Source organism: Macaca mulatta, chromosome 9 (assembly GCF_049350105.2).
Source record: "Macaca mulatta isolate MMU2019108-1 chromosome 9, T2T-MMU8v2.0, whole genome shotgun sequence".
NCBI classification, from domain to species: Eukaryota; Metazoa; Chordata; class Mammalia; order Primates; family Cercopithecidae; genus Macaca; species Macaca mulatta.
The window spans coordinates 108,970,040-108,994,701 of record NC_133414.1 but is presented as its reverse complement, the minus strand read 5'-3'; the positions used below and the strand labels follow the sequence as shown (position 1 = coordinate 108,994,701).

The following is a 24,662-nucleotide window of genomic DNA, read 5'->3' as shown; positions in this document are numbered from 1 at the left end:
GAACACACAAAGGTGTGTTGAGGGAAAACTTAACCTAATTTAATTAGTTGCTCCAAAGTTTCCAGGCAAGAATTTATGCCTTGGAAATATCTGGACCTCCCCTCAAACTGTTAGTATCCATCTGAAATCAACATCTAACCAACGCTCCAAGTTTAATTTTATTTTAAATACTGAAACTCCAATGTTTGTTTTTGGTTAAGCATTTAGAAGGGCCTGACCACCTTTCTCAGCAGATTAGAATATACAGTATATGTGGTGTGGATTTTGTTTTGCACAAATAGTAATCTGATCACAATGAAAAATTAAATTCCAGGGGCTTTGCTTATTCTTGCAAAAACCGCAGAAAATAAACTTTCCTTACTTTCATTTTAAAAGCCCATCTCAAAAAAAGCTTAGATATTCTTCAAGGAGTGCTTATACAAACATGATCTCAAAGGTCCTGAACTGTGTGCTAAACAACCACGAATATCAGCTAATTATCAGAAAAAGTCAAGAAGGGGGTATTATGTAGGATGCCAAAAAAAGAGAAAACAATTCTAACCAACAAAATTAAAAAAACAAAACAAAACAAAACAAAACAAAAACCTCTCCCACCCTTCTACTAGTATTTGGATCAGTTAAAAAAGGAATTCCAATGAGTTTGACTTCTGATTGAATTATTGTTAGAACTGATATGCATCCTAAATCTTATCAGGTTACCTTGGGGTTGTTTTTTTTCTCTCACTACAAACATGGATCCTTCATTAACATGGATACTGGGCAGACTACTGAGGCTGTAAAATCTAAGTATCACTTTTGCAATATCATAGTTACACACATTTCTTTCCCTATTTCTCCCATCCCCAATAAACAGATCTTGAATATCTTAATTCAGTTGCTTCAACGATACTCAGTCAGTTAGCACATCAATTCTGTAAATGGACTGAAGATTACAAAGAAACCTAGTTTGCTAAAATGAGGCATCCTCCATTGTTTTATGTAATGTACCCTGACTGCTCCTGAGTAAATACGGAGCTCGTCCTCCATGAGATAAGGCTATATCCTCACTTGTTGGTGAGACCAAATTCTACCCTTAGAAAATCTCAAATGAAATTACAGCAAAGGTAGTGTTCAAAGTAATTAACTGAAGCATTTCTGAAGGTAGTGTGTGCACATTTTCCACCGCCTTCCCCTCTGGGTGAGCACTAATAGCTTGCTAATTTGTTAAGTAAATTTAATAGTGAGAAGAAAATTATAAAATGTAACTATAAATGACCCAATAATTATGTCAGTGAATAACCAAATTTCTCAAACTCAAAGGTTCATTGTTCTTCTTAGTTTTTTCTTTAGTTTAATCCTTCAATTAGTTGAATCGTAGATGAAAAATGTGAGTAATTTTGTATTATAAGATGGCTTTCCAATTTGCAGTGATAAAGCTCCCAGTATGACAGACGTAGTTTCTAAAAGGGGGCTTTTCTTCCTCTTCTTTTTTAAAAAGTAAAAACAAATATAACTTAAGAAAAAACAAAAAACCAAACCAAAACAAAAAAGCATGCAGGCTCTACAGGCAAGGAGTCCACTTCCATGTATCTGTTCTCTGTGAGGTAACTCAATTCTCTTTTGTAGAGAAACATGCAAAAGGCCAAACATATTCCGAGCCATACTGCACATGAAAAATTTAAAATATGCAACATTCAGAATGCACATTTCATCTCTGTACACACAAGTCAATGCAAAATCTGCAAAGAAACAAGTGTCACAGTAAATGAAATTACGTGCAAGCAATGATAGCTGAACAATGATGCAGTAGTGCTCACCCAGTTTGTACAGTAATTGGCACTCTACAGTATTCCTACTCGTTTTTTGATTCATTTGCACTTTGTGCTGCCTCTCCCTGGGGATCTAATTCAATTTTTACAGAAACATCTGGCCCCTCCGACCTCATTAATTTCATCTTTTTCTTTGGAGGGTTTTTCAAAGTGCCCAGCCTCTCCTTTACTTTGTACTCCAGTGTACTGTGGGGAATCCCATAAATACTCTGAGCTTTGGAAACACTCATTTTTCCACTCATAACCACTGAGATTGCTTCCTCCAGTATCTCACTGTTGTACTGTCTGTAACGCCCTCTTTTCTTCCGAGGCTGCTTGGAGCCAGGGTCTCCTTCTTGATCCGATGTGGGATATGGCTGTCCAGAGGTAGACTGCTCAGCATCTGAGCCCCAAGAATCGGGTCCAGCATCTAACATGCTTTTTCTATTTTGTTTTGGAAGAATAGCCCTTAATTTTTTACTAAGCGCGCTCTCCGTTTGTGAACCCATTACCAAAGAGCTATAGCTGTACTGATCACCAGTGCGAGACTCCCAAGAAAGATCCATTCCTCGAACTTGTGGTATCTTTAAATCTACAGGAGATGAATGGCTCACATCCTTTTTTCCATCTTGTTTTGCTTGAAGTGCCATTTTTGGAAAAGCAGAGTTTTCTGCAAGAAAAGGAAGGTCACTGATGTTGCTGAGTGCACCATTTCCCCTGAACTTCATACGGCTGAGGTTGAACTCGTAATGTGGTTTTGCCCAAGAGGCTTCCCTGGATAATATTAAGTGTTGTCCATGATTCTGTAATCCAGATGGCCCAAGGCTGGCAGCTGTGGACAATTGGTTTCTGCTCAGTAGTTCTTCACTAATCTGCAGGGATCGAGCCAGTGGAACTTTGAGTGATGTGGAGTGTCCAAAACCTTCCCTGGTTCCATCCTGTAAGCTTCTTGGAGGTACCCCATCACCACTCCGAAGTCCGTCTGGGCGGTACTGGCTGGGTCTCCCAGGTCGCCTAATTGGATGGAAGGAAACTGATGTGAGCAGGACTTGCACAGGTAGGGAGGGATGGGTGAGGGGACCACTCCTTTATTAGAAGGCCTTGCTTGGGTAACATCACTTTGTGTTATTTATTTATTTTTCTCTAAAATTAAAAAAAAAATGGTCTCGGCAGTTAGTTTTAAAACTTGTTCACAAAAAAGGAAAAAGGAAAAAGAAAAAAAATCAGGAGCTTTTTGGGCAAAGAAAAATTAAACCTGTCAGCTGGTCTCTCTGGTTGGGTTCACAAATTTTCGGAGAAAAAGTTTCGCGCAACTGTCTGAAAATAGCATCTTAATTATTAATTACAAAGTAATCATCACTCTCCATAGATCTACACAGAATTGTGTTGCCAATGTGACGTTACCACTAAACAAGTACAGTAATAAAAGAGTAAGCCAAATTAGTTATTTTAATTCAATATATTCAACATTCATGACAACTAGTTTTAAAACTGAAACCATATACATTACTGGAACCCATAGATAATTGCTCATTTATCCCACAAACAAGTTGATATTCATCATCAAAAATCAAACAATTCCAAATAATATTGCTTATTTTGCTTGGGGGGGAAAATATGTATATATGGCTAACAGCCCCAAAGGAGAAAAAAAAAAAACTCCCCAACAAACCAAACCAAAAGACCCACTGCATTATAACTTACCACATGTCTTCATTTTAAAACACTACTAGTTGCAGATACATGAGTATCATGATTTTCCATTTGAAATCATCCAAGCTTAAAAGAAATTACTCTTTATTTACCCCTTAAGTTCTACTCAAGGTAATTACTGTCAGAGGGATATAAACAAGTTTTTAGCAGTTTTCTCTGGCTTAAAAAAAAAAACTCCCTTCTTGAAATACCAACACCTATTTTGAAATTTCAAATGGACGGCTTTCAAATAATGTTTAAAAAGTCAATTATTTAGACAAAGTTAATTCATAAGGTTTTGACTTTCACAATAGGGAAAGATTATCAATATTAAGACTGACATGTGGCAAAACACGCCCAAGGGGGTGATTACATTAACTAGGCGTAAAACAGGGCTTCTCAGAAACGATAAACCAGTTATGTTCTACAAAACTGTATGGGGACTACTATCATCAGTAACACAGTTAGGATAACACTGAATATTCAACTAAAAGATGGGCAAACCTATTGGTGCATTTTTCTTCCATAAAACCAGTAGAAAACACTTTCCATTCAGAGGGACAAAAACAGCAACTTCAGCCATATAATACATGAACCTGGTAGCCAAGTTTACAGTGAATCTTAAGCAAAGGATGTGTTTATGCAAACTGCACATGGACTTTTACATGTGTCCTTAAATTACACAACTCGAGGTTTTTTTTTTTTTTGGCGACAGGGTCTCGCTCTGTCAGCCAGGTTTGAGTGCAGTGCTGTGATCATGGCTCACTGCAGCTGTGACCTTCTGGGCTCAAGCAATCCTCCCAACTCAGCCTCCTGAGTAGCTGGGACTACAGGTGCACACCACCACGCCTGGCCAATTTTTCCATTTTTAGTAGAGACGGGGTTTTGCCATATTGCCCAGGCTGGTCTCGAACTCCTGACCTCAGGTGATCTGTCCACTTCAGCCTCCCAAAGTGTTGGGATAACAGGCGTGAGCCACCACACTCGGCTCAAGTATCTTTTGATATATAAATAGAACCCAAAGATTTGGGAACATGCTGACTTATATCTAGTATAAACCATAGTGAAAAGAAAGGGTTAAGAAAAAGATTAGTAAACTATGCATAATGCATTAAATTAGTACTTTCTGGAAATGAAAAGTTTTGGAATTTTAGAGAAAGGGAGATTTTAGAAGTCTGTAAAGGAATCCTTCTATTTGAAGGTAGTTAACAGTAAGTTGGAAGAGGTTAGTCCACTTAGCATCCACTTGTTCCTTTAATATCTAAGTAACTTCCCCACATTGATAATCTGAAAGTTAAATAAGACTAAGTATTAACTAATTTAAACTTACCAAGTTATTTTTCATATCTAGATAAAGTTGATTTTTTGTCACACAGTTTTATAGAAATGCTTTTTCAACATGGTATCTGAATGTCTTTATTAATATCTGACTTTTCTAGTTGGTTATTAGATACACACAGGGAGAAGACAGTTCTTATACTATAAAATCAGGGAGTCAGAGAATTTACTTTAGTCTCCTAAGAGTTATCAAAACTGAGCAAGTAATAATGTCTTGGTAGCCTAAGATGGTTATGCATCAACATCTACAATCAGTCTTTCAGAAAACTACATTTTCTGAACTGCCAGAGTTAAAGTACAGTTTAAATCAACCACCAAAATCAAACCCAAAAGAAACAAAAATGAACACACATACACACAAATCCCACTAGAGATACCAAGTATTGGAGCTCAATTTTCATTAAACTGCTTCAACACACATAACAATGTCTTTATATCTAAACTTTAGAATTATTTAACTTGAGTTTCACACTCCAAAACATGCCACAACAAAAAGTCTAAAGAAATAATTGCCATACTCATGGTTATTTACTATTTGTACTAAACTGACAAAAACTCATCTGTACTAGCCAATTTTACTTTGCACAGATTGCATTTTTACTTGATCTATGGTCCATATTTATAAATGACTTACTTAGAGAAGTGTTATTTTTTAAAATGTAAAAGGAGACTGGCATCAACCTTTGATGAATTATCTATATGAAACTGTGTAAGGCTACAAATATTCTCCCTTACCCGTTCCCTTGAGTACTGGAGCAGCCTGGAGAGTGGCTCAGGGAAGTGCTGCCAGCACATGGACTTTTCTTAGTGGACAGATCAAGTACACCGTCTGCAGAGACACAAAGAAACACCTGAGGATATTAAAAGCTAGGAGCAAATGTAAACTGAGTAGGCTAAAAATGAAAAAGCAGTAAGTAGGCTTATTCAACTAAGCAGATACGCTAGTCATATATTTGAGTTATAAAAATCAATTCAATCCTGAAACAACATAAATTTAGCAAGGCATGTTATACTTAATATCCTCAAGGGCTAAATATATTATTAATGGGGCAAAAAGAAAAGGTAAAACATATTACTAAAGATGTTAAGATATAATGAAATACTAGAAATAGCAGTTTACATAGCATGAGGTCCGCTGTTACCAGAATTTTTAAGACTCCATTTTCTAAATTTTCCTTGATCAAAGCATACAAGTTTTTAACGTCCCACAGTGGCATACAAACTATAGAACCAAATCCCTCAAGAGCTAAATCTACCTGAAACTCCAAAAGTACATACAAGTTGGATATAGAAAATTTTAAATAAGATATAAAAATTGTTTTTAAATGTAAGTTTTTGTCATTAAAGCACATGTATATACTAAACAAGATGGTCTGTAAGATGAATCAGTTAATGATTTATGATTTGGGTGTGTCCTAATAGTTTTCTAGACCACTATAAAAAATGTATACTTGTATTCAATCTTTTTTTTTTTTTTTTTTTTGAGACAGAGTCTCGCTCTGTCGCCCGGGCTGGAGTGCAGTGGCGCGATCTCGGCTCACTGCAAGCTCCGCTTCCCAGGTTCACGCCATTCTCTCGCCTCAGCCCTTCTCTCGCCTCAGCCTCCCGAGTAGCTGGGACTACAGGCGCCCGCCACCACGCCTGGCTAATTTTTTGTATTTTTAGTAGAGACGGGGTTTCACTGTGTTAGCCAGGATGGTCTCGATCTCCTGACCTGGTGATCCGCCTCCCAAAGTGCTGGGATTACAGGCGTGAGCCACCGTGCCCGGCCTGTATTCAGTCTTTTAAAAAAAATTGCAGAGATTCAAAATTCAATTACTGGATTTTATGAATGTAAGAATTTTTCAATTAAGAAGACATTAAAAATTGGTGAAGAAAGCTGAAAGAAAGAAGAATGAAACTGTCTTGATATTGATGAGAGCCTGGAAGTACAACCATTTTTTACTGCAACTAGACCAAATCGCAAATTCATGTTAATACATAAAATTAGAAGACTTTCTTTTCCCTCAAAGACATTTTTCTCCTTATTGAAATACCTGGAAAAGAAATATTTTAAAGCTACCACTCTGACCGAAATTAACAGAATAAGATAATACACAATGTCTTTGACTTTCAGTTGGCCAGCAGAGGGGTCTTACAATCTAGTTACATTAAAAATTACCCCAGAGTAGAAGCTACTTACAAATTGTATCGGAGGACATTTTATTTCAGGCTGTTAGAAATAAACAGGCAACTGAGTTTGTAAACAAAAAATCACTACACTCATAAGTAAGAGTTTCGTCCTTTAGAGTCACTAATATTTCTAAAAATATAATTATAAGCTTATAGAACCAATTATCCTATTAGACATCTAACCCAATTATACATCTAAGCAGCAAATGTACTGCTTACAACATTTCCAACCAAAGACACTATTATTTAAAGACAAGTCAAATAGTCAATTTGTCTAATCAAACAGGCAATATATTTTAAGTCTACCACTAAAAATATTGTGCTTTTTAGTTGAAAACACATTCATTAAGGAAATATAATTTAAAAATTTTTTTACTTCATTTGAAGTCTACATACTATAATGCTATCATGTAGTTCAAATTCCTCTTTGTAAGAGCATGCTGTCAATATAATGTATCATCTCTTAAGTGTAACAGTAGTTATAACCAGTTAAATTAGACTAAGTGGTATCATTTTATGTTAACCTCCATTAATAGTTTAAATATAATTCTATGTTGTCATTCTCCTAATATAAACCTGAAGCTTCTGACGCAATATTTAGAGTGAAGAGATCTTTAATGAAAACTACCAATTTGTGGAAAACAATCATCAATAAAAAAGATACAACTTTGTAAATATGATAACCAAAGGTACATGAGAAATGTGAACAAGGAGGAGGTCTCCTGTCAATAAATCTCTCAGAACTCAGATATTTTGTTTGCTGTTCACCACACAGGAAAAGGATAAAAGCAAAGGAAAACTACTCAAAAGAAAATTCATTTCAAAGAGGTTATTTAAGAATTAAATGTAAGGCCGGGCGCGGTGGCTCAAGCCTGTAATCCCAGCACTTTGGGAGGCCGAGACGGGCGGATCACAAGGTCAGGAGATCGAGACCAGCCTGGCTAAATACGGTGAAACCCCGTCTCTACTAAAAAATACAAAAAACTAGCCGGGTGAGGTGGCGGGCGCCTGTAGTCCCAGCTACTCGGGAGGCTGAGGCAGGAGAATGGCGTGAACCCGGGAGGCGGAGCTTGCAGTGAGCTGAGATGCGGCCACTGCACTCCAGCCTGGGCGACAGAGCGAGACTCTGTCTCAAAAAAAAAAAAAAAAAAAAAAAAAAAAAAAAAAAAAAAAAGAATTAAATATATTTTCCAAAATAAGCATGTATTTCTCACCAATAAATCTACATAATCTCATAACCTTTCTGTATACTCAAGATTTCTATGACAATAAAATCTCATTAGTACAGACATCACCAATTTACAATTTGTAGTGGTTCAAACAGTGGCTGAGTTGAAATGCTTGCTTCAATTTTTGTAAATTAAAGGTAAAATGAGATCACAAAGCAACAGGAATATCTACTGAAGAAAATAAACTTCAGAGACTCAAGAAACATTTGCTAAACAAAACTGATAACCTCTTAACTTCATCAGTGTCCTCATCAACAAATTTCCTTTTTGAAATACTTTCAAGTTAGTCAGTGGATTGTGTGTGTTTATGTATGTGTTTCTGTATTTATAAAACATTGAATATACTTAACAACCTAAAGTATGTTTTGCTGCTTTCTCTATTTGTAACCCTAGTAGTTTCTTTTTCAAAATTCAAATACATGTTTTTCCTTATGATCTCATTTGCAGAGCATATAACTTATACTTACAAGTAGAGGCATATTTCTCAGACAGGTGCTAGTCCTAGAAAATTTATAGTTAAGGGGAAAACTTACTTTTCCATAGGAGTTTTAAAAAACATAAAAATACTATGGAAAATATAAAATGCTTATATAAATATCAAGCAAATGAAAGATTAGTGACAACTGTTAACCACCTGACTTTCCTGAGTGGTACATCAATCATGACCATGAACTGCTGACAGATAAGGCTGTAACAACTTTAGCTGTACTTCTCCATCATTGCATAGTAAGAAATAATTTAAAAATCACATTAGTTTTTATGCTATTATTGTTGCTGATGCTCTACTTGCCAACACTTTTTTTTTTCTCCCTAAATTAAAGTATTCTGATAAGATAGAGGAGACCTTGACATCAGACCATACCTTGTTCGCTAGGTTCTGACTGAGACTTTCTGACAGTAAGGTCCAGAGGTGAGTCTTGGTCAGCCATGAGAAGTTTGCTGAGCACAGGGTTCTGAGTAGTTGCAGCCGTGGGAGAGGTGGTGACTGGAGATGCTTTCGGCAGGCTTTGGTTCTTTGTGCTATTGGGCTGGCTGGGGTCCTGAGTAGAGCTATTTTTTGAGGTATATTCAGCAGCAAATTGTTGGATCATTCGCTGCATGATCTCACGGGCCACTAGGGGAATATTGGGGTCGGAGACCCAGGGACTGTCTGTAAATAAAGATTTATTTACTTTTAAAGTGGGACAATGTACTTAGAAAAAACAGCTTTCAAGTAAACATAAAATTTCATTTTATTTTTCTTAAAATGCAGTTATCTTAAAAATAGTATCTCCCCTTTGACTTATATTTTCTAAGCTTTTGAGTTGTCGATTTTTAAAAATAAAATTTTCATTAAAATAATTCTAAACATTTTCCCCCAATATAATAATTGAACATTATGAAATTAAATAAAGGGATAACAACTAGAATATCTTCTGGGCAAGAATCACTTACCTGACACAGAAATCCCAAAACCCTTCTCTTAGGAAATAATTACTTTCATGTTAACATACCTATAGGTCACATCAGGTTTCCCTAGATTTTTTCCTCAGTCACCTTCTCCTAAATATTTGAAGAATGCATTACTGAGTTCATGAGTGCTGAATTTACTTTATATTAAAGACAGAAGGCATACCAAGATTATAAAAGGAGATACTTAATTTTCAGATCCATTTTAGGCTAGGGCAACCATTCTCACACTTTAATGTTCATCAGAATCACCCTGATGGCTTGCAAAAACAGATTGTTGGGTTCTCTCCCCAGAGTTTCTGATTCAGTAGTTCTAGGGTGGGCTCAAGTTGGCACTCAACTGGCACTCTAACAAGTTCTTAGATTCTGCTGGTCTGGGGACCACAATTTCAGAACCTCTGGGCTAGGTGTTTAAATGTCAAATCTCAAAAACCTAAGAAAAACCACATATTTTCCAAGGATACTTTAAATAAACTCTGTCAACTAGTAAAACAATAGGGAAATAATGAAATAAACATCTAAATTATCAATATCTAGTCAGTGTTAAGTTTAGACCATAAGAACTCATTAACTCAAAAACCTTTTAGCACTGGGAGAGACTCTGAAGGGCAAAAGAGGTTAAGATGAAAGGGAAAATGACTTGTATAAATATATTATCATCATGCCTCTATAATTACCACACTATAATAGTCAATCAGGAAGACTAAGCTTCTCAAGAGCTGAGACTGTGTGTGTTTACCTCTGTGTACCTCTAAATACCTAATCTTGCCTGATCTAAAGTGTGTATTCAATTTAGCTGAATACTAAACAGGTCAATCAAATCAATCAGCATGAAATAGCCCTTTTAAAAAAAATAAAATGAAGAAAATGTGTTTGTTTACCTCTGTGTACCTCTATATACCTAATCTTGCCTGGTCTAAAAAGTGTGTATTCCATTTAGTTGAATACTAAATAGTCAATCAACATGAAATAGTCCTTAAAAAAAAAAAAGGGAAATGTGATCAAAAGAGTAGGTGGCCACTACAAATTTATACAGATGATTAGTGATAGACCCTCGATTAAAACTCTTCCCCGGTCTTACTGTTTTACCTGTGACCTTTGCTTCCCAAGACACCTTTGAGGCTTTCCAAGACAGTTTTCAGGAAACCAAGGTTTCTTTAGTCTTTTAAAGATTAGCTATAGAAGGCAAATAACTTTACCCACAGTATTTTGGAGCTGTAAGGAACTTACAAATTAAGAGTTTAATTTATAAAGTTAAAGAAAAACTGACTCTAATTACTAACTAAAATCTAAAATCTCCACAATAAACAACAAACAAACAAATACATCATCAAAACCTCATAGGACTCCTAAGAACAGGTTTTTTTTCCCCCTAAAGGATGATACTCAATACCAGAAGATGCTCACAAAGTTGTGCTATTTATTTCATCTTCTGGGGTTTAGTGAGGCTCACTCTACTAGTAACAATGTTTCTGTCATACTAAGCAGTATTTATAACTTGAAATGTCCTCTCCATAAATAGAGACTATAAGTATTTCCGGTGGTTTAAAAATAAAGGTATGGAACCAGGTAAGGTTCAGAAGTTGCTACAGTTACTGAAAATGGTTCCTCAGTGTTTTAATAAACATTTTATACATACACTGCTTTTTAAATATCTCCATCCACTGAATTTTCTTAATAGTCATTTAACTTTCCAGTTAAGACCCATTTTTCTCCCTACATAAATCTCCATATGACCCATTGTATAAATTTCAAGTTTTAGTACATTAGTTTACCTTTTCACCCCTGAATAGTTGGAGAACATGTAATACATAAAGGAAATTTCCATACAAAAAGTAAAATAAAATTTATGAATTTATGAGATGCCTCTGTGTTTAAGTAGTATTAATAAAAAGCTCTGTGAAGAGTCAAAGATATTAGGACAAGGACCATAGACCACTATCTTTGAGCACTCAATGTCTGCAGAATCTTGTCTCTCTATTGAATGAAAACACAGTCATGAGACAAGACAGTGTTTATGAAATACATCTCTGCCATTTGAATTTCTCTATCTTGTGAAAATTTACTGAACAGATTTCATTCTTTGACATACTTAAAATACACATCTACAAACATATCCACACCCAGGGGAACACAGCACAACTAAGTCAAATAAAAGCAACAAATCAGATCAAAAATAAAATTGCAGAAAAACATGTTACATCACAGTATATCTTAAAAGGCAAATCTAACCTTTTTAATACAAGTGACAAAGCAAGCTGAAAAGAAATGTCATTATGACATTTGTAGAAGGTTTACTGTTCTTAAAATGAAATTTATTATGGATTCCATATCATAAAAGCCTACTTTTATTCCATCTCTGATTCTACTTAACTATACATAATCTTTACACAAATTATTTAAAACACAGAATTTACAATACTTTGAAACAAGGGACCAAATCTAAGCATCTGAATTATTTATTAAAACAAAAGATTCTCTTCAGATTAAAATGTCCATTATATCCCTGGATACTAAACATTTTCGGTATTAATTTAAAGAGTACTAATGGCTATCTTGGAGATGGTTACAAGAGAATTATACCTAAAAATATCAATATTAATACATAAAGGGGAAGAAAATATCCAAATTCCAGAGCAAGAGTTCTTTCTCTGGGCATCACATGCCTGTACTTAAACAAATAAACTCAACTTACAATTTCAGAGCATTCCCATCTTTTGAAATCTATCCTGAGACTGATTCTGAGGTACGAATTCCTCCCCTAAAGGTTATAACCCAAAAGCTTAATTTCTTAAAACTTTATAAAAACTTTAAAGTTATTCCTCTATAACAAAGGGATGGGACTAGTAAAAAAGTGCGACAGAACTTTTCTGTAGGAGTCTTATGATTGACCTTATTAATGTCCCCTAAGCAAAGAGTGGATGAAAAGTGGTTCCTCCACGTAAATTAGGGAGAGGAAGTCCTCTTTTCAGATAATGAAGCTTGCTATAACAACACATCAGATCAATGACTCTGTGTACATCCTTCAGGAGAGGAGCTGCAAAGACATTTTATTTGGTAAGCAAACTGATAGAACTGCTCTACCAGTTGTTGATACTTAAATTTGCTTTTAACAATCAAATGTTCATAAAACTAAAAAAACAATTATTTTGAACATAATTTTGGAATTCTGAGCAGTGTGCAGGAATAATAAGACATAGGAGACTGAGCTGGGAGATTTAGGTCAGGAGATGCTAGTGGGTGTTTACAGAGAATTAAGGATGTACTAAACGATTTAATTCTGCCTAGAGTGCTCATGGAAGAAAATGGGGAAAAAAGTGCCACAGACAATAATCTCTGTGCATTTCTTAATTTTATATGACACTGCACTTCACACCACCTTTTGGAAATACTGATCACATTAAGCAGAAGCCCAGTTAGTGTCCAACTGTAAAGAAACCCAACAGAACCAGCACTTACGAGACTTTTAACCAATGTCAAAGGGAAGGAGGGAATTTCCAGAGGAATGAGAGGTGTAAACTAGAACATATAAAGAATTATTAAAGAAAATGGAATCACTGAGTCTGCTGAAGATTAAATAAGAATATTTAAGATTATCAAGAGTTTGTATGAAACTTTTAGAACCCATCATAGTAACCACCATCTTGGAAATGGAGGAAAAGTATAAGAAGTATAAATCCATTTAGAATTTCTTAAAAGTAAAGACTGTTCACTAGAAGGCAATATGAAGGGAACTTTCCTGAAGGTTCTGGCTGATGGCAATTATGCTTTGTGAATAGAGAATAAATCTGAATGCCTCTATGAAGGATTTATAAGCCTCAAGACTCCATGACTGAAGAACTTTTCTGTATTTCAAAAGAAATGTAAAATATGCCTACAAAAGTTTCAAGGAGAAAGATAAATTTTAAAAATGCAAGAGGGTGAGCTATTAAATGCCACCTCAAATGCAGCGGGAAAAGTTTTACTACATAATAATAATTTCCCTAATTTTAATATAGAAAATTTTAGTGAAACAAGACTGTATCAAGGAAAAAAATGCTTACAAATCTAATTTTATGATATAACTACATTTTCTCTCCAAATGAAATTTCAGGTTGGAATCACTAAAAGAAAAAAAAAACCACAGTTGGTTTTAGTTATCAGTGATTAAAACAGTAACTGTCTCTATAAGTTGTCTAACAAAATATAGTACTACTGAGAGCTTAACATTTTTAGAATTTCGTAATAATTTTCTAAACTATTAACTCACCATCACGTCAGAGCCTAAATGTGGCAAACAGGGTTTACCTTAACCCTAATTCCAATTTGAACTTGACCCAAGGGATATAGAACAATATAAATTATATCATCAATAAAGAAAAATCTTTTTAAGAGGAACTTTAAAAATGACATCGAAATTAAGGAGATTAATAATACAAGACAAGCAGATGCTAAATATCATCTTCACTGAAACCAACCTTTTCTATAAAAGACTGCATTGAGGAATTCTTCTGCTTGTCTCTCGAATCGAATGATTTTTGCTTGCTCTTGTTTAAGCAGAGCTTCTTGCCCAGCTCCCGAATCTGGTTCATCCAGACCGACTAAGTGTCCCTGCAAAAATACTTGGTGAAATAGTTGCACAAAAGTCTTTTCCCATTCAATATCAAAAGCACAGATACGAAATCAAAGACAAAGTTAGTAGCAAATAAGGCAAATTAATTTGATGCAATTAAAATATTTTAAAACTTCAGTATAAATTTCATGAAAAAGTATAAAAGCAAAATAAATGTAAACATATTCTTTAGTTGGATTTTATCCACTTTTTTTTTTACTATGAGTTTTGTTCAAAACTTAGTCTAATTAAACTTTAAGTGCCAGAGGGATAATTTCCTTGAAAGCACTCTATTATACTATAGTTATCTTTCACAGGCAACTCAATTCAGACAGAATGTTTTTAATTTACAAGAAAAAAAAACATTTTAAATTCCAAATCTCATTTGAGGATCCTAGCACGAGATCTATTTTTCACCAGACACAAAACACAAACACTTTTAAAAGGCCATTAGGAAGAAAAACTCAGAATACATCTCAATTCACTATTCTGTCTTTAGATTACTTTTTAAAAACTGTGGTTCTCAAACCTTTAATGGGTTGTAAAATAGATTAACTGGTCAAAAGCAGCACTAGCAAAATGAACTGAAAACTAGAATGCACTGCATGTTCTGAGTGTAAGCAATGCATTGTCTTTTGTTATAGTATATCTATGTTTGAACAGCTTTGAAATATAAACAGTGAATCCAAACGGGCGCCGTGGCTCATGCCTGTAATCCCAGCACTTAGGGAGGCTGAGGCAGGCGGATCACTTGAGGTCAGGAGTTCGAGACCAGCCTGGCCAACATGGTGAAACCCAGTCTCTACTAAAAATACAAAAATTAGCTGGGCATGGTGGCGCATGCCTGTAATGCCAACTACTCAGGAGGCTGAGGCCTGAGAATCACTTGAACCTGGGAGGTGGGGGTTGCACTTGAGATTATGCTACTGCACTCCAGCCTGGGTGACAGAGCAAGATTTTGTCTCAAAAAAAGAAAAGTAGATCAGAAAGTTTCTCTGACCAAAAAGTTCCAATACGGTGTACTATAATCATCCCTGAGATTCCCAGCCTCTAATCCCAGACTGCAGGAGCACTGGACCAAGTTGACAATACTTTGCACCTACCTCCACTCTTGTATCTTACAATAACAGAAAATAAAAGTATTTTTAAAAAGCTAAGTGCATATTTAAGTGTTCTTTAAGTTCTAGCGCATATAATTTATTTGAAATCACTTTAATGTATGAATTAATGTCTTTATTTCCATATCTAAGTGCTCTAAATAAGAAAATGGGACATATCTTAGCACAATGAAAAGGAATTAAACAACATATTGAAGACATGTTATAATGTACAAATGATTCCCTCAAAAATTTAAAAAATACCCACTGATATTTGCAACCGGCTTTCTATAATTTCTCATCCTAAGATTTATGTGAAAAGCACAACCAAAATATGTATTTAGCATGGATTATATATTGTAAAAAGCTTAATATGAAGCACTGGCATAGTCAAACTAAAATAATGATCCTTAAACACTGCTATATAAGGCACAGTAAGTTTGCTATATAATGTATTAAAAAATTTAAATGAAATATTTTAGGTCTTATAAATAATGAGAACCTTTATTATAGCTATATTTGCCAACATTCTCTTTTATAAATTTCTCTATCACATTAACTATTTTGAGGAAGGCTGAACCATTTGCCAAAGCAGCTACATCATTTACATTTCCAAAAACAATGTATATGGGTTCTGACTTCTCCACATACTTATGAACACTTGTTATCTTTTTTATTACACCCATTTTAGTAGATAAGAAGTGGTACATCTCATGGTTTAAGGTTTGTATTTTCCTAATTGACTAATGATGTTGAGCATCTTTTCATGTGCTTATTGGCACATTATACCTTCTTTGGAAAAATGTCCATTCAGATCATTGATTTTTTTTTTTTTTTTGAGACGGAGTCTCACTCTGTTGCCTAGGCTGGAGCACAGTGGTGCGATCTTGGCTCACTGCAACCTCCGCCTCTCGGGTTCAAATGATTCTCCTGCCTCAGCCTCCCGAGCAGCTGAGACTGTAGGCACGTACCATCATGCCTGGCTTTTTGTATTTTTAGTAGTGACGGGGTTTCACCGTGTTGGCCAGGACGGTCTCCATCTCTTGACCTCATGATCCACCTGCCTCGGCCTCCCAAAGTGCTGGGATTACAGGCGTGAGCCACCGCACCCGGCCGAGATCCTTGCTCATTTTTTATTGAGTCATTTACCATTTTACTGTTGCACTGTAAGAATTCTTGATATATTCTGAAACAAGTCCATTATTAGATATATGATTTGCAAATATTTTCTTCCATTCTTTGAGTTTTATTACTTGATAGTACTGACGGTACTGTTAGTAGCACGAAAGCTTTAATTTTAGTGAATTCCAATCTATATATTTTTCGTCACTTGTGCTTTTGATGTTATACCTAAAAAACTTGGCCATGAAGATTTAACCCTATGCTTTCTTCTAAGAATTTTATAGTTTTAGGGCTTACTTTTAGGCCTATAATACATGTCAAGTTAATTTAGTGTATGGCATAAGGAACGGGTCCAACCTCATTCTCTTGCATGTGGATACTCACTTGGTTCCAGCACCTTTTGGTGAAAAAACAATTCTTTCCCCCAAAGAACTGTTTTAGAACTCTTGTCAAAAGTCACTGGCCATACATTTTACTTCTGGACTCTCGATTCTATTCCACTATTTATATATCTATCCTCAAGCCAGCATCACATTAAGCTGCCCAAGGTAGTTTTATAGTAAGTTTTGAAACTGGTAAAGTGTAAATCCTCCCAATTTGTTCTTCTTTTACAAGATTGTTTAGACTATTTGAAGTCTCTTAAATTTTCATATGAATTTTAGGACCAGCTTGTGAATCTCTGCAAATAAGTCAGTTGGGATTTTGGTAGAAAATGCACTGAATCCGCATATCAATTTGGGAAGTAATACCATGGTAACAATTTTAAGTCTTCTGATCCATGAACATGTCTTTCCATGTAATTTCTTTCAGCAATATTTTGTAATTTACAACATATGAGTCTTATACTTCTTTTATATTTATTCCTAAGTGTTGTATTTTTTTGATGCTACTGTAAATAGTTTTCAAACTTTCATGTTCATATTGTTCACTGCTAGTGTATAGCAATACAATTATGTTTTTTAAAAAATGATGTGGTATTCTGAACCTTGCTGAACTTGTTAAACTCTAACAGTGTTTTGTAGATTTCTTGGGATTTTCTATATACATCATCATGTCATCTGTAAACCGAGACAGTTTTACCTCTTCTTTTGCAATGTGAATGACTTTGGTTTCTTTTTATTGCCTAATTTCCCTGGCTAGAACCTCATGTACAACGGTGGATGTACATGGTGAGAGTGGACATCCTGCCTTGTTCCTGATTTTGGGGGAAGCTGTTCCATCTTTTAGTTGGGTGTTTTTGTAGTTCAGGTTGAGAAAGTTCCCTTCTATTCCTAGTTTGTTGGGTTTGTTTTTACATCAAGAAAAAGTGCTGGATTTGGCCAAATGCCATTTTGGAGGGTGTCTACAGAGATGATCATGTGGTCTGTGTCACTTACTGTATTAATACATTGTATTACAGTAATTGACGTAAGAGTGTTAAACCAGCCAGGTACAGGGGCTCATGCCTGTATAATTCCAGCTCTTTGGAAGGTTGAGGCAGGAGGATCGCCTGAGCCCAGGAGTTTGAGACCAGCCTGAGCACAACAGAGGGAGACCCCCGTCTCTACAAATCAGTTAAAAAATTATTAACAGTTGGGCATGGTGGTGCACACCTGTAGTCCCAGCTACCTGGGGGCTGAGGCAGGGATATTTCCTGAGCCTGGGAGGTCAAGGCTGCAGTGAGCCATGATTATGCCACTGTGCTCCAGCCTGGACGACAGGGTGAGACAAAATAAATAAATAAATATAGATAGATAGATAGATAGATAGATAGATAGATAGATAGATAGGGTGTTAAACCAACTTTGCACTCCTGGGATACATTCCATTTGGTTGTGGTATATAACACTTTTTATATGTTGCAAAATTTGGTTTGCTAATGTTTTGTTGAGGACTTTTTTGTGCTGGTACTCATAAATGGTATTTGTCTGTAGTTTTCTTGTGATATCTTTGGTTTTCGTATAAATAATACTGGCCTCACAGAATAAGGACGTCTTCCCTCTTCTTCTATACTTTGAAAAAGTTTGTGAAGAAATGGTATTAATTCATCTTTAAATGTCTGATAGAATATGCCAGTGAAGGCAGAGCGTGGTGGCTCACACCTGTAATCCCAGCACTTTGGGAGGCTGAGGCGGGCAGATCGCTTGAGCCCAGGAGTTCGAGACCAGCCTGGGCAACATCATGAGACCCCATCTCTATTTAAAAAAAGAAAGAAAAAATATATATACCAGTGAAGATACCTGGCCATAGGCTTTTCTTTGATGGAAGTTTATAAATTACTAATTTAATCTCAATGCTTGCTCTAAGTTGTATTAGTTCCCTAGGGGTGCTACATTTTTTCACAAACTGGGTGGCTTAAAACAGCAGAGATTTATTCTCTCACAGCTCTGGAATCCAGGCACCCAAAATTAGGGTGTCAGCATGGTCATTTTCCCTCTGAAAGCTCTAGAGAAGAGTCCTTCCTTGCCTCTTCCTAGCTTCTGGTGGTTGCTGACAATCCTTGGCATTCCTTGCCTTGTGGCAGTGTAACTCCAATCTCTGTCTCCATCTTTACATGGTCCTCTTCCCTCTGTGTGTGTGTCTGAGAAAGAGAAAGTCTCTTTCTCCTTATAAGGCAACAGTCATTGGATTTAGGGTCCACTCTAATCCAGTATAACTTCATCATAAATTGATTACATCTGCAAAGACCTTACAGTGGTCTCCTCTTAACTGCAGTTTTGCTTTCCACAGTTACCCATGGTACAGTACAATAATATATTTTGAGAAAAGAGAGAGAATATTCACATAACTTTTGTTGTAATTGTTCAATTTTATTATTAGTTGTTAATCTCTTATTGTGATTAATTTACAAATTAAGCTTTATCATAGGTATGTGTGTACAGGAAAAAACATAGTATATATAGGGTTTGGTACGATCTGTAGTTTCAGGCATCCCCTTACAAGCGGGAAGACTACTGTTATTTCCAAATAAAGTCACATTCACAGGTACCAGGGGTGGATTCATGTTTTAGGGGGACACAATTCAATCTGCATCATAGGTTTATTCAGATTTTCTGTTTCGCCTTACATCAGTATTGGTAAGTTTGTAACTTTCTAGGAATTTGCCTATTTCATCAAATTCTCTAAACTGCTGGCATACACATTGTTCACTGTATTCCCCAATTTTTTTTACTTCTGACTTCCTCTATTTCATTTGTGATTAGTAACTTCAGTCTTCTATTTTTCTTGATCAGAGCTAAAGTTTACCTAATTGGTTGATCTTTTTTAAAAAAACAGTTTTTGGTTTTGTTGATTTTATCATTTTTTACATTACTTCATTTCTTTCTGCTCTCGCATCTTTACTATTTCCCTCTTTCTGCCTGCTTTGGGTTTAGTTTGCTCTTCTTTTTCTAGTTTCCTAATGTGGATGATTAGGGTATTGATTTGAGATCTGCTTTTTAAATTTAAACTTCTAAGTACTGTTAGCTACATCTCATTCATTTTGGTAAGTTTTAAAAAGTCATCTGAAACTAGTTTCTAATTTCCTTTGCCTGATCCAGTAAAAGCCGGGCCCCTTTGCAGGGGCATGCTGTTGCCAATGTTTGAGGTTTCCTCCAATCCCAGGAGGGCTCTTAGTTTGTCTCTTATTCTGATTCTCTGTTAAACATCTAACAGGGGAATCCTCAGAGCCTACTCTGGCTCAGGAGACTGCCTGATTCATGAATCAAATAAATAAATAAACGTCTAACAGTTCTGTCATTTCACCTGTTGCTACGAATATGAGGGACCTTCCAGGTGTCTCTTTACTATTCACACAGGTCTTCATCATTTTCAACACTTTTAGGTGTGAGATTTTCTAAGCCAGAGAGTTCTGGAGTTCTCTGTTTATTTTTGTTGTTGTTAAGTTTGTTTTCTTTAAAGACAGGATCTTGCTCTGTTGCCCAGGCTTCAGTGCAGTGGCACAATCACGGCTCACTGCAAGCCTTGACTTCCTGGGCTAAAGCCATCCTCCCGCCTCAGCCTCCCAAGTGGCTGGGATTACAGGTGTGTGCCACCACACCAGGCTAATTTTTAAAATATTTTGTAGAGAAGGAGTCTCACTCTATTGCCCAGGTTGTTGCAGAACTACTGACCTCAAGCAATCCTCCTGCCTTGGCCTCCTAAAGTGCTGGATTACAGGCATGAGCCACCGCACCCTGCTGGAATTCTGTTTGTGATGTCAACCCTTCCAATAAAATGAACCAATAAGAATAAAAAAGTTTATATGACATACAACAAACAGAGCTAATAAAATAGCCAGGAGATGACCAGGCGCAGTGGCTTAAGCCTATAATTCCAGTACTTTGGGAGGCCGATGCAGGCAGATCACCTGAGGTCAGGAGTTTGAGACCAGCCTGGCTAAAGTGGTGAAACCCCATCTCTGCTAAAAATACAAACATTAGCCGGGGGTGGTGGCATGCACCTGTAATTCTAGCTACTCAAGAGGCTGAGGCAGGAAAAACACTTGAACCTGGGAGGTGGAGGTAGCAGTGCGCCAAGATCGCACCACTGCACTCCAGACCGGGCAATAGTGACAGACTCTGTCTCACAAAAAAAAAAAAAAGTAAAATAGCACCAGAAGATAAGCAAAAGTTAAAGAAACCAACTCATGTCGTCTCCCCTCAGCTGAATTCTAAAATAATACATTATGTATAGTATGGCAAATAACAAAATGATGCGAAATCTTCTTCTGTAACTCAAAAACCATTTTCTTTGCATTTATTATTCTTAATACATTTAGGAATATTTATTTATTATTAAAAAACAAGTTGTTGGCATAAAACTAAATAGGAGTAAAGCTGGAGACGTAGGCCAGGTGCGGTGGCTCACGCCTGTAAACCCAGCACTTTTGGAGGCCGAGGTGAGCAGATCATTTGAGGGCAGGAGTTTGACACCAGTCTGGCCAACATGGCAAAACCCTATCTCGACTGACAATACAAAAATTAGCCAGGCATGGTGGTGCAAGCCTGTAATCCCAGCTACTCAGGAGGCTGAGGTTGCAGTAAGCCAAGACTGCGCCACTGAATTCTAGCCTGGGTGACAGAGTGACACTCCGTCTTAAAAAAAAAAATACAAATAAAGTTGCAGATTTCAACTGGAATTTCTACCTCCTAGGAGGAGTTGCTTCCTTCAGGATGCAGAAACTGGTCCACCTAGATTGGTTGGCTCATAGGCAGAAGCGACTGTTACATAATCTACTGTGAGCTTCTTAGAAGCATATATGCCTAGAAGTTCCCAGAGCTTATGACTCTATAGCTCTACGGTAGAAAGTAGTCCTTAAGTTTTTAAGAAGCTCTCTCCTTAATAAACAACTGAAAACATGAGGGAGGGATGACAGTAGAAGAGTTAAGCCATTTGTTACAGTGACACCACCATTAACCCAAAGGGTTTCCTCCATCTCTCACAGTCCTATACTGTTTATTTAATGGATTTTTGGCTTAAATTCAGTTACACAAAAATAATATAGGTAATCTTACCTAGAGAATCAATTTAAAGATTATAAAGCTTATTACCATCTTATTTTAATCCTCTGAATCTGGATTATTTTAAAGATCATTTTATTATTTTCCTCCATTAAATGAGAGTTGTCGTATTTAGAAAACAAGTCTTGCCAAAGCTGTGAAATTTGCTAAGGTGAACATCACAACTTTTTTCCTGACAAAACACTTAGCAGAAAAATATATTAAACAAATGCTATAAAAATCTTCAACTTATGGAATTTCAAGAAACTAGAGAGCTGTAAATTGTTGAGTCAGAAGTCTTTTCAAAGTGAATTATTTAATGAACTACATAAGAGAAATCAATATTGAAAAATTCAAGTGTATCTTTTTATTTGTGTTTTAATCTATTAAGAGTCTTTCGGCTGGGCACGGTGACTCATGCCTGTAATCCTAGCACTTTGGGAGGCTGAGGCAGGTGCATCACGAGGTCAGGTGTTGGAAACCAACCTGATCAACACGGTGAAATCCCGTCTGTACTAAAAATACAAAAATTAGCTGGATGTGGTGGCGCGCACCTGTAATCCCAGCTACTCAGGAGGCTGAGGCGGGAGAATTGCTTGGACCTGGGAGATGGAGGTTGAGTTAGCTCAGATCGTGCCACTACATTCCAGCCTGGGCAACAGAGCGAGACTCCATCTCAAAAACAGTCTTTCCACCTGTAAATTGAAACCAATTCCATTTAAGCTACTAAACTTTGTATTAACTTAATTGGGGACGTGTATTATTTTATCTTTTATTCCTCTACACAAATAAAGGTTTCACCATTTATCAATAAAAATTTATAAGCCACAATCATCTATATTTTCATTTTTCTTAAAACAAATATATTGCACAGAAATCCTACAAGGTTTATGCTTTTATAAATAATGCTTGTTTTTCTCATTCTCTGGAAGATCCTGAAAAAAGCTACCTTGTACACAAAGTTATAAAGAAAAAGTAAAAACAACTAGTATTCTCAACAATCTTAGCTATGAACTGCTAATCATTTGATACATTCCCCTAAAAAACACATATGCAGATATATTAACTTAAAAAAATTAAATGAGATTCACACTGAAGATCATTTTACCTATTCTCAATATTAGGATTTTCTTTCTTATATCTTTACATATTCTCCAAAAACACCTTAATAAATGTACCATAATTTGCACTTAGACCAGTTTTTTATTTTGTTACTATAACTGCATTTTAATGAATTTGTTCTAGATTCTCATTATTTCCTTGGGATAGATTACTACAAGAGAAAGCATGAATCAAAAGAAACAATTTCTTTCTTTACGGAAACATATTCGCAAACTTTTTTTTTTTTTTTTGAGACGGAGTCTCGCTCTGTCGCCCAGGCTGGAGTGCAGTGGCGCGATTTCGGCTCACTGCAAGCTCCGCCTCCCGGGTTCACGCCATTCTCCTGCCTCAGCCTCCCGAGTAGCTGGGACTACAGGCGCCGCCACCAAGCCCGGCTAGTTTTTTGTATTTTTCAGTAGAGACGGGGTTTCACCGTGTTAGCCAGGATGGTCTCGATCTCCTGACCTCGTGATCCGCCCGTCTCGGCCTCCCAAAGTGCTGGGATTACAGGGTTGAGCCACCGCGCCCGGCCTAAACTTTTTTCTAAGAAAAAGTTACACCAATTTGTATTCCCACTTGCAGTGTTGGGGGTACTAATGTTGCCACACTTGTAGACATCACATTTCATTGGTATAAAATGATTCTTTGGCTCAGGCACGGTGGCTCACGCCTGTAATCCCAATACTTTGGGAGGCCGAGCCAGGTGGATCATGAGGTCAGGAGATCGAGACCATTCTGGCCAATATGGTGAAACCCCATCTCTACTAAAAATACAAAAATTAGCCAGGCGTGGTGGCGTGCGCCTGTAGTCTGAGCTACTAGGGAGGCTGAGGCAGGAAAGTAGCTTGAACCTGGGAGGCGGAGGTTGCAGTGAGCCAAGATCACACCACTGCACTCCAGCCTGGGTGACAGAGCAAGACTCCGTCTCAAAAAATAAAAAAAAATAAAAATAAAAAAAATAAGGTTCTTTGTTTCAATTTGCACTTCTCTGATTACTGGTAAGGAGCAATATGTTTTAATGGTTTATTGTTCTTACATAGCTTTTTTCCTTTCCTATGAGTTTACTGGAAGGAATATAATGATTAACCAATAATTCTAGCACCATCTGCTGAATAACACTTAATTTTCCAAGCAATGTTTGAGGGTACTTTTTATAAAATCATCATAATAGTTCTACAAACATTAATTCCATTTTTATTGATTTATTTTTCAAATCCATCATCAGTAGCATATTTTTAAAATTACGTAAGTCTTAGTATTTAGAGGAAGGAAAATCCCCTCTCATTATTTATATCTTTAAAATATCCTGGCCATTCTAGCTTTATTCTTCAGATTATATATTTAAAATCACTTATAAAGAAAGATCAAAGACCTAGATTAGTGAATTCTGCTATCCCCCCCGCAAAAGCTCCCCAAAGACAGACAATGCGTTTTTGATCACAATAGCATTATACCTAGAAAGTAATTCAGGAAGAGTAATATCCTTAAAATATTCAGTCTTCTCTTTTAGGAACTGCTTTAAATTTACCCAAGTGGACTTTAATGGATTTCAAAGTTTATTCATATAGTTCCCACATACTTATTATCTTACTTTTTTCCTGTCATTATGGAAAGGATTTTTCTTT

The 24,662-nt window shown here is 36.3% G+C and overlaps 1 protein-coding gene across 35 annotated transcripts in view; it reads right to left on the bottom strand.

The window, feature by feature from the left end:
- LCOR (ligand dependent nuclear receptor corepressor) overlaps positions 1 to 24,662 on the bottom strand; it is a 154,076-nt gene that overhangs the window by 28,796 nt on the left and 100,618 nt on the right. For 20 of the 35 annotated variants that reach the window (XM_015147844.3, XM_077946983.1, XM_015147845.3 and 17 more), the window contains 3 exons: positions 14,125 to 14,257; positions 9,081 to 9,368; positions 5,553 to 5,646 (listed from right to left, as the gene is read on the bottom strand). In XM_015147844.3, coding sequence (XP_015003330.2) covers positions 5,553 to 5,646; positions 9,081 to 9,368; positions 14,125 to 14,257 — 515 coding nt within the window. Of the gene's footprint in view, positions 1 to 140; positions 2,802 to 5,552; positions 5,647 to 9,080; positions 9,369 to 14,124; positions 14,258 to 24,662 lie in introns of those variants that run through there. The other 15 variants (XM_077946993.1, XM_077946984.1, XM_077946997.1 and 12 more) reach the window with 5 other exon arrangements.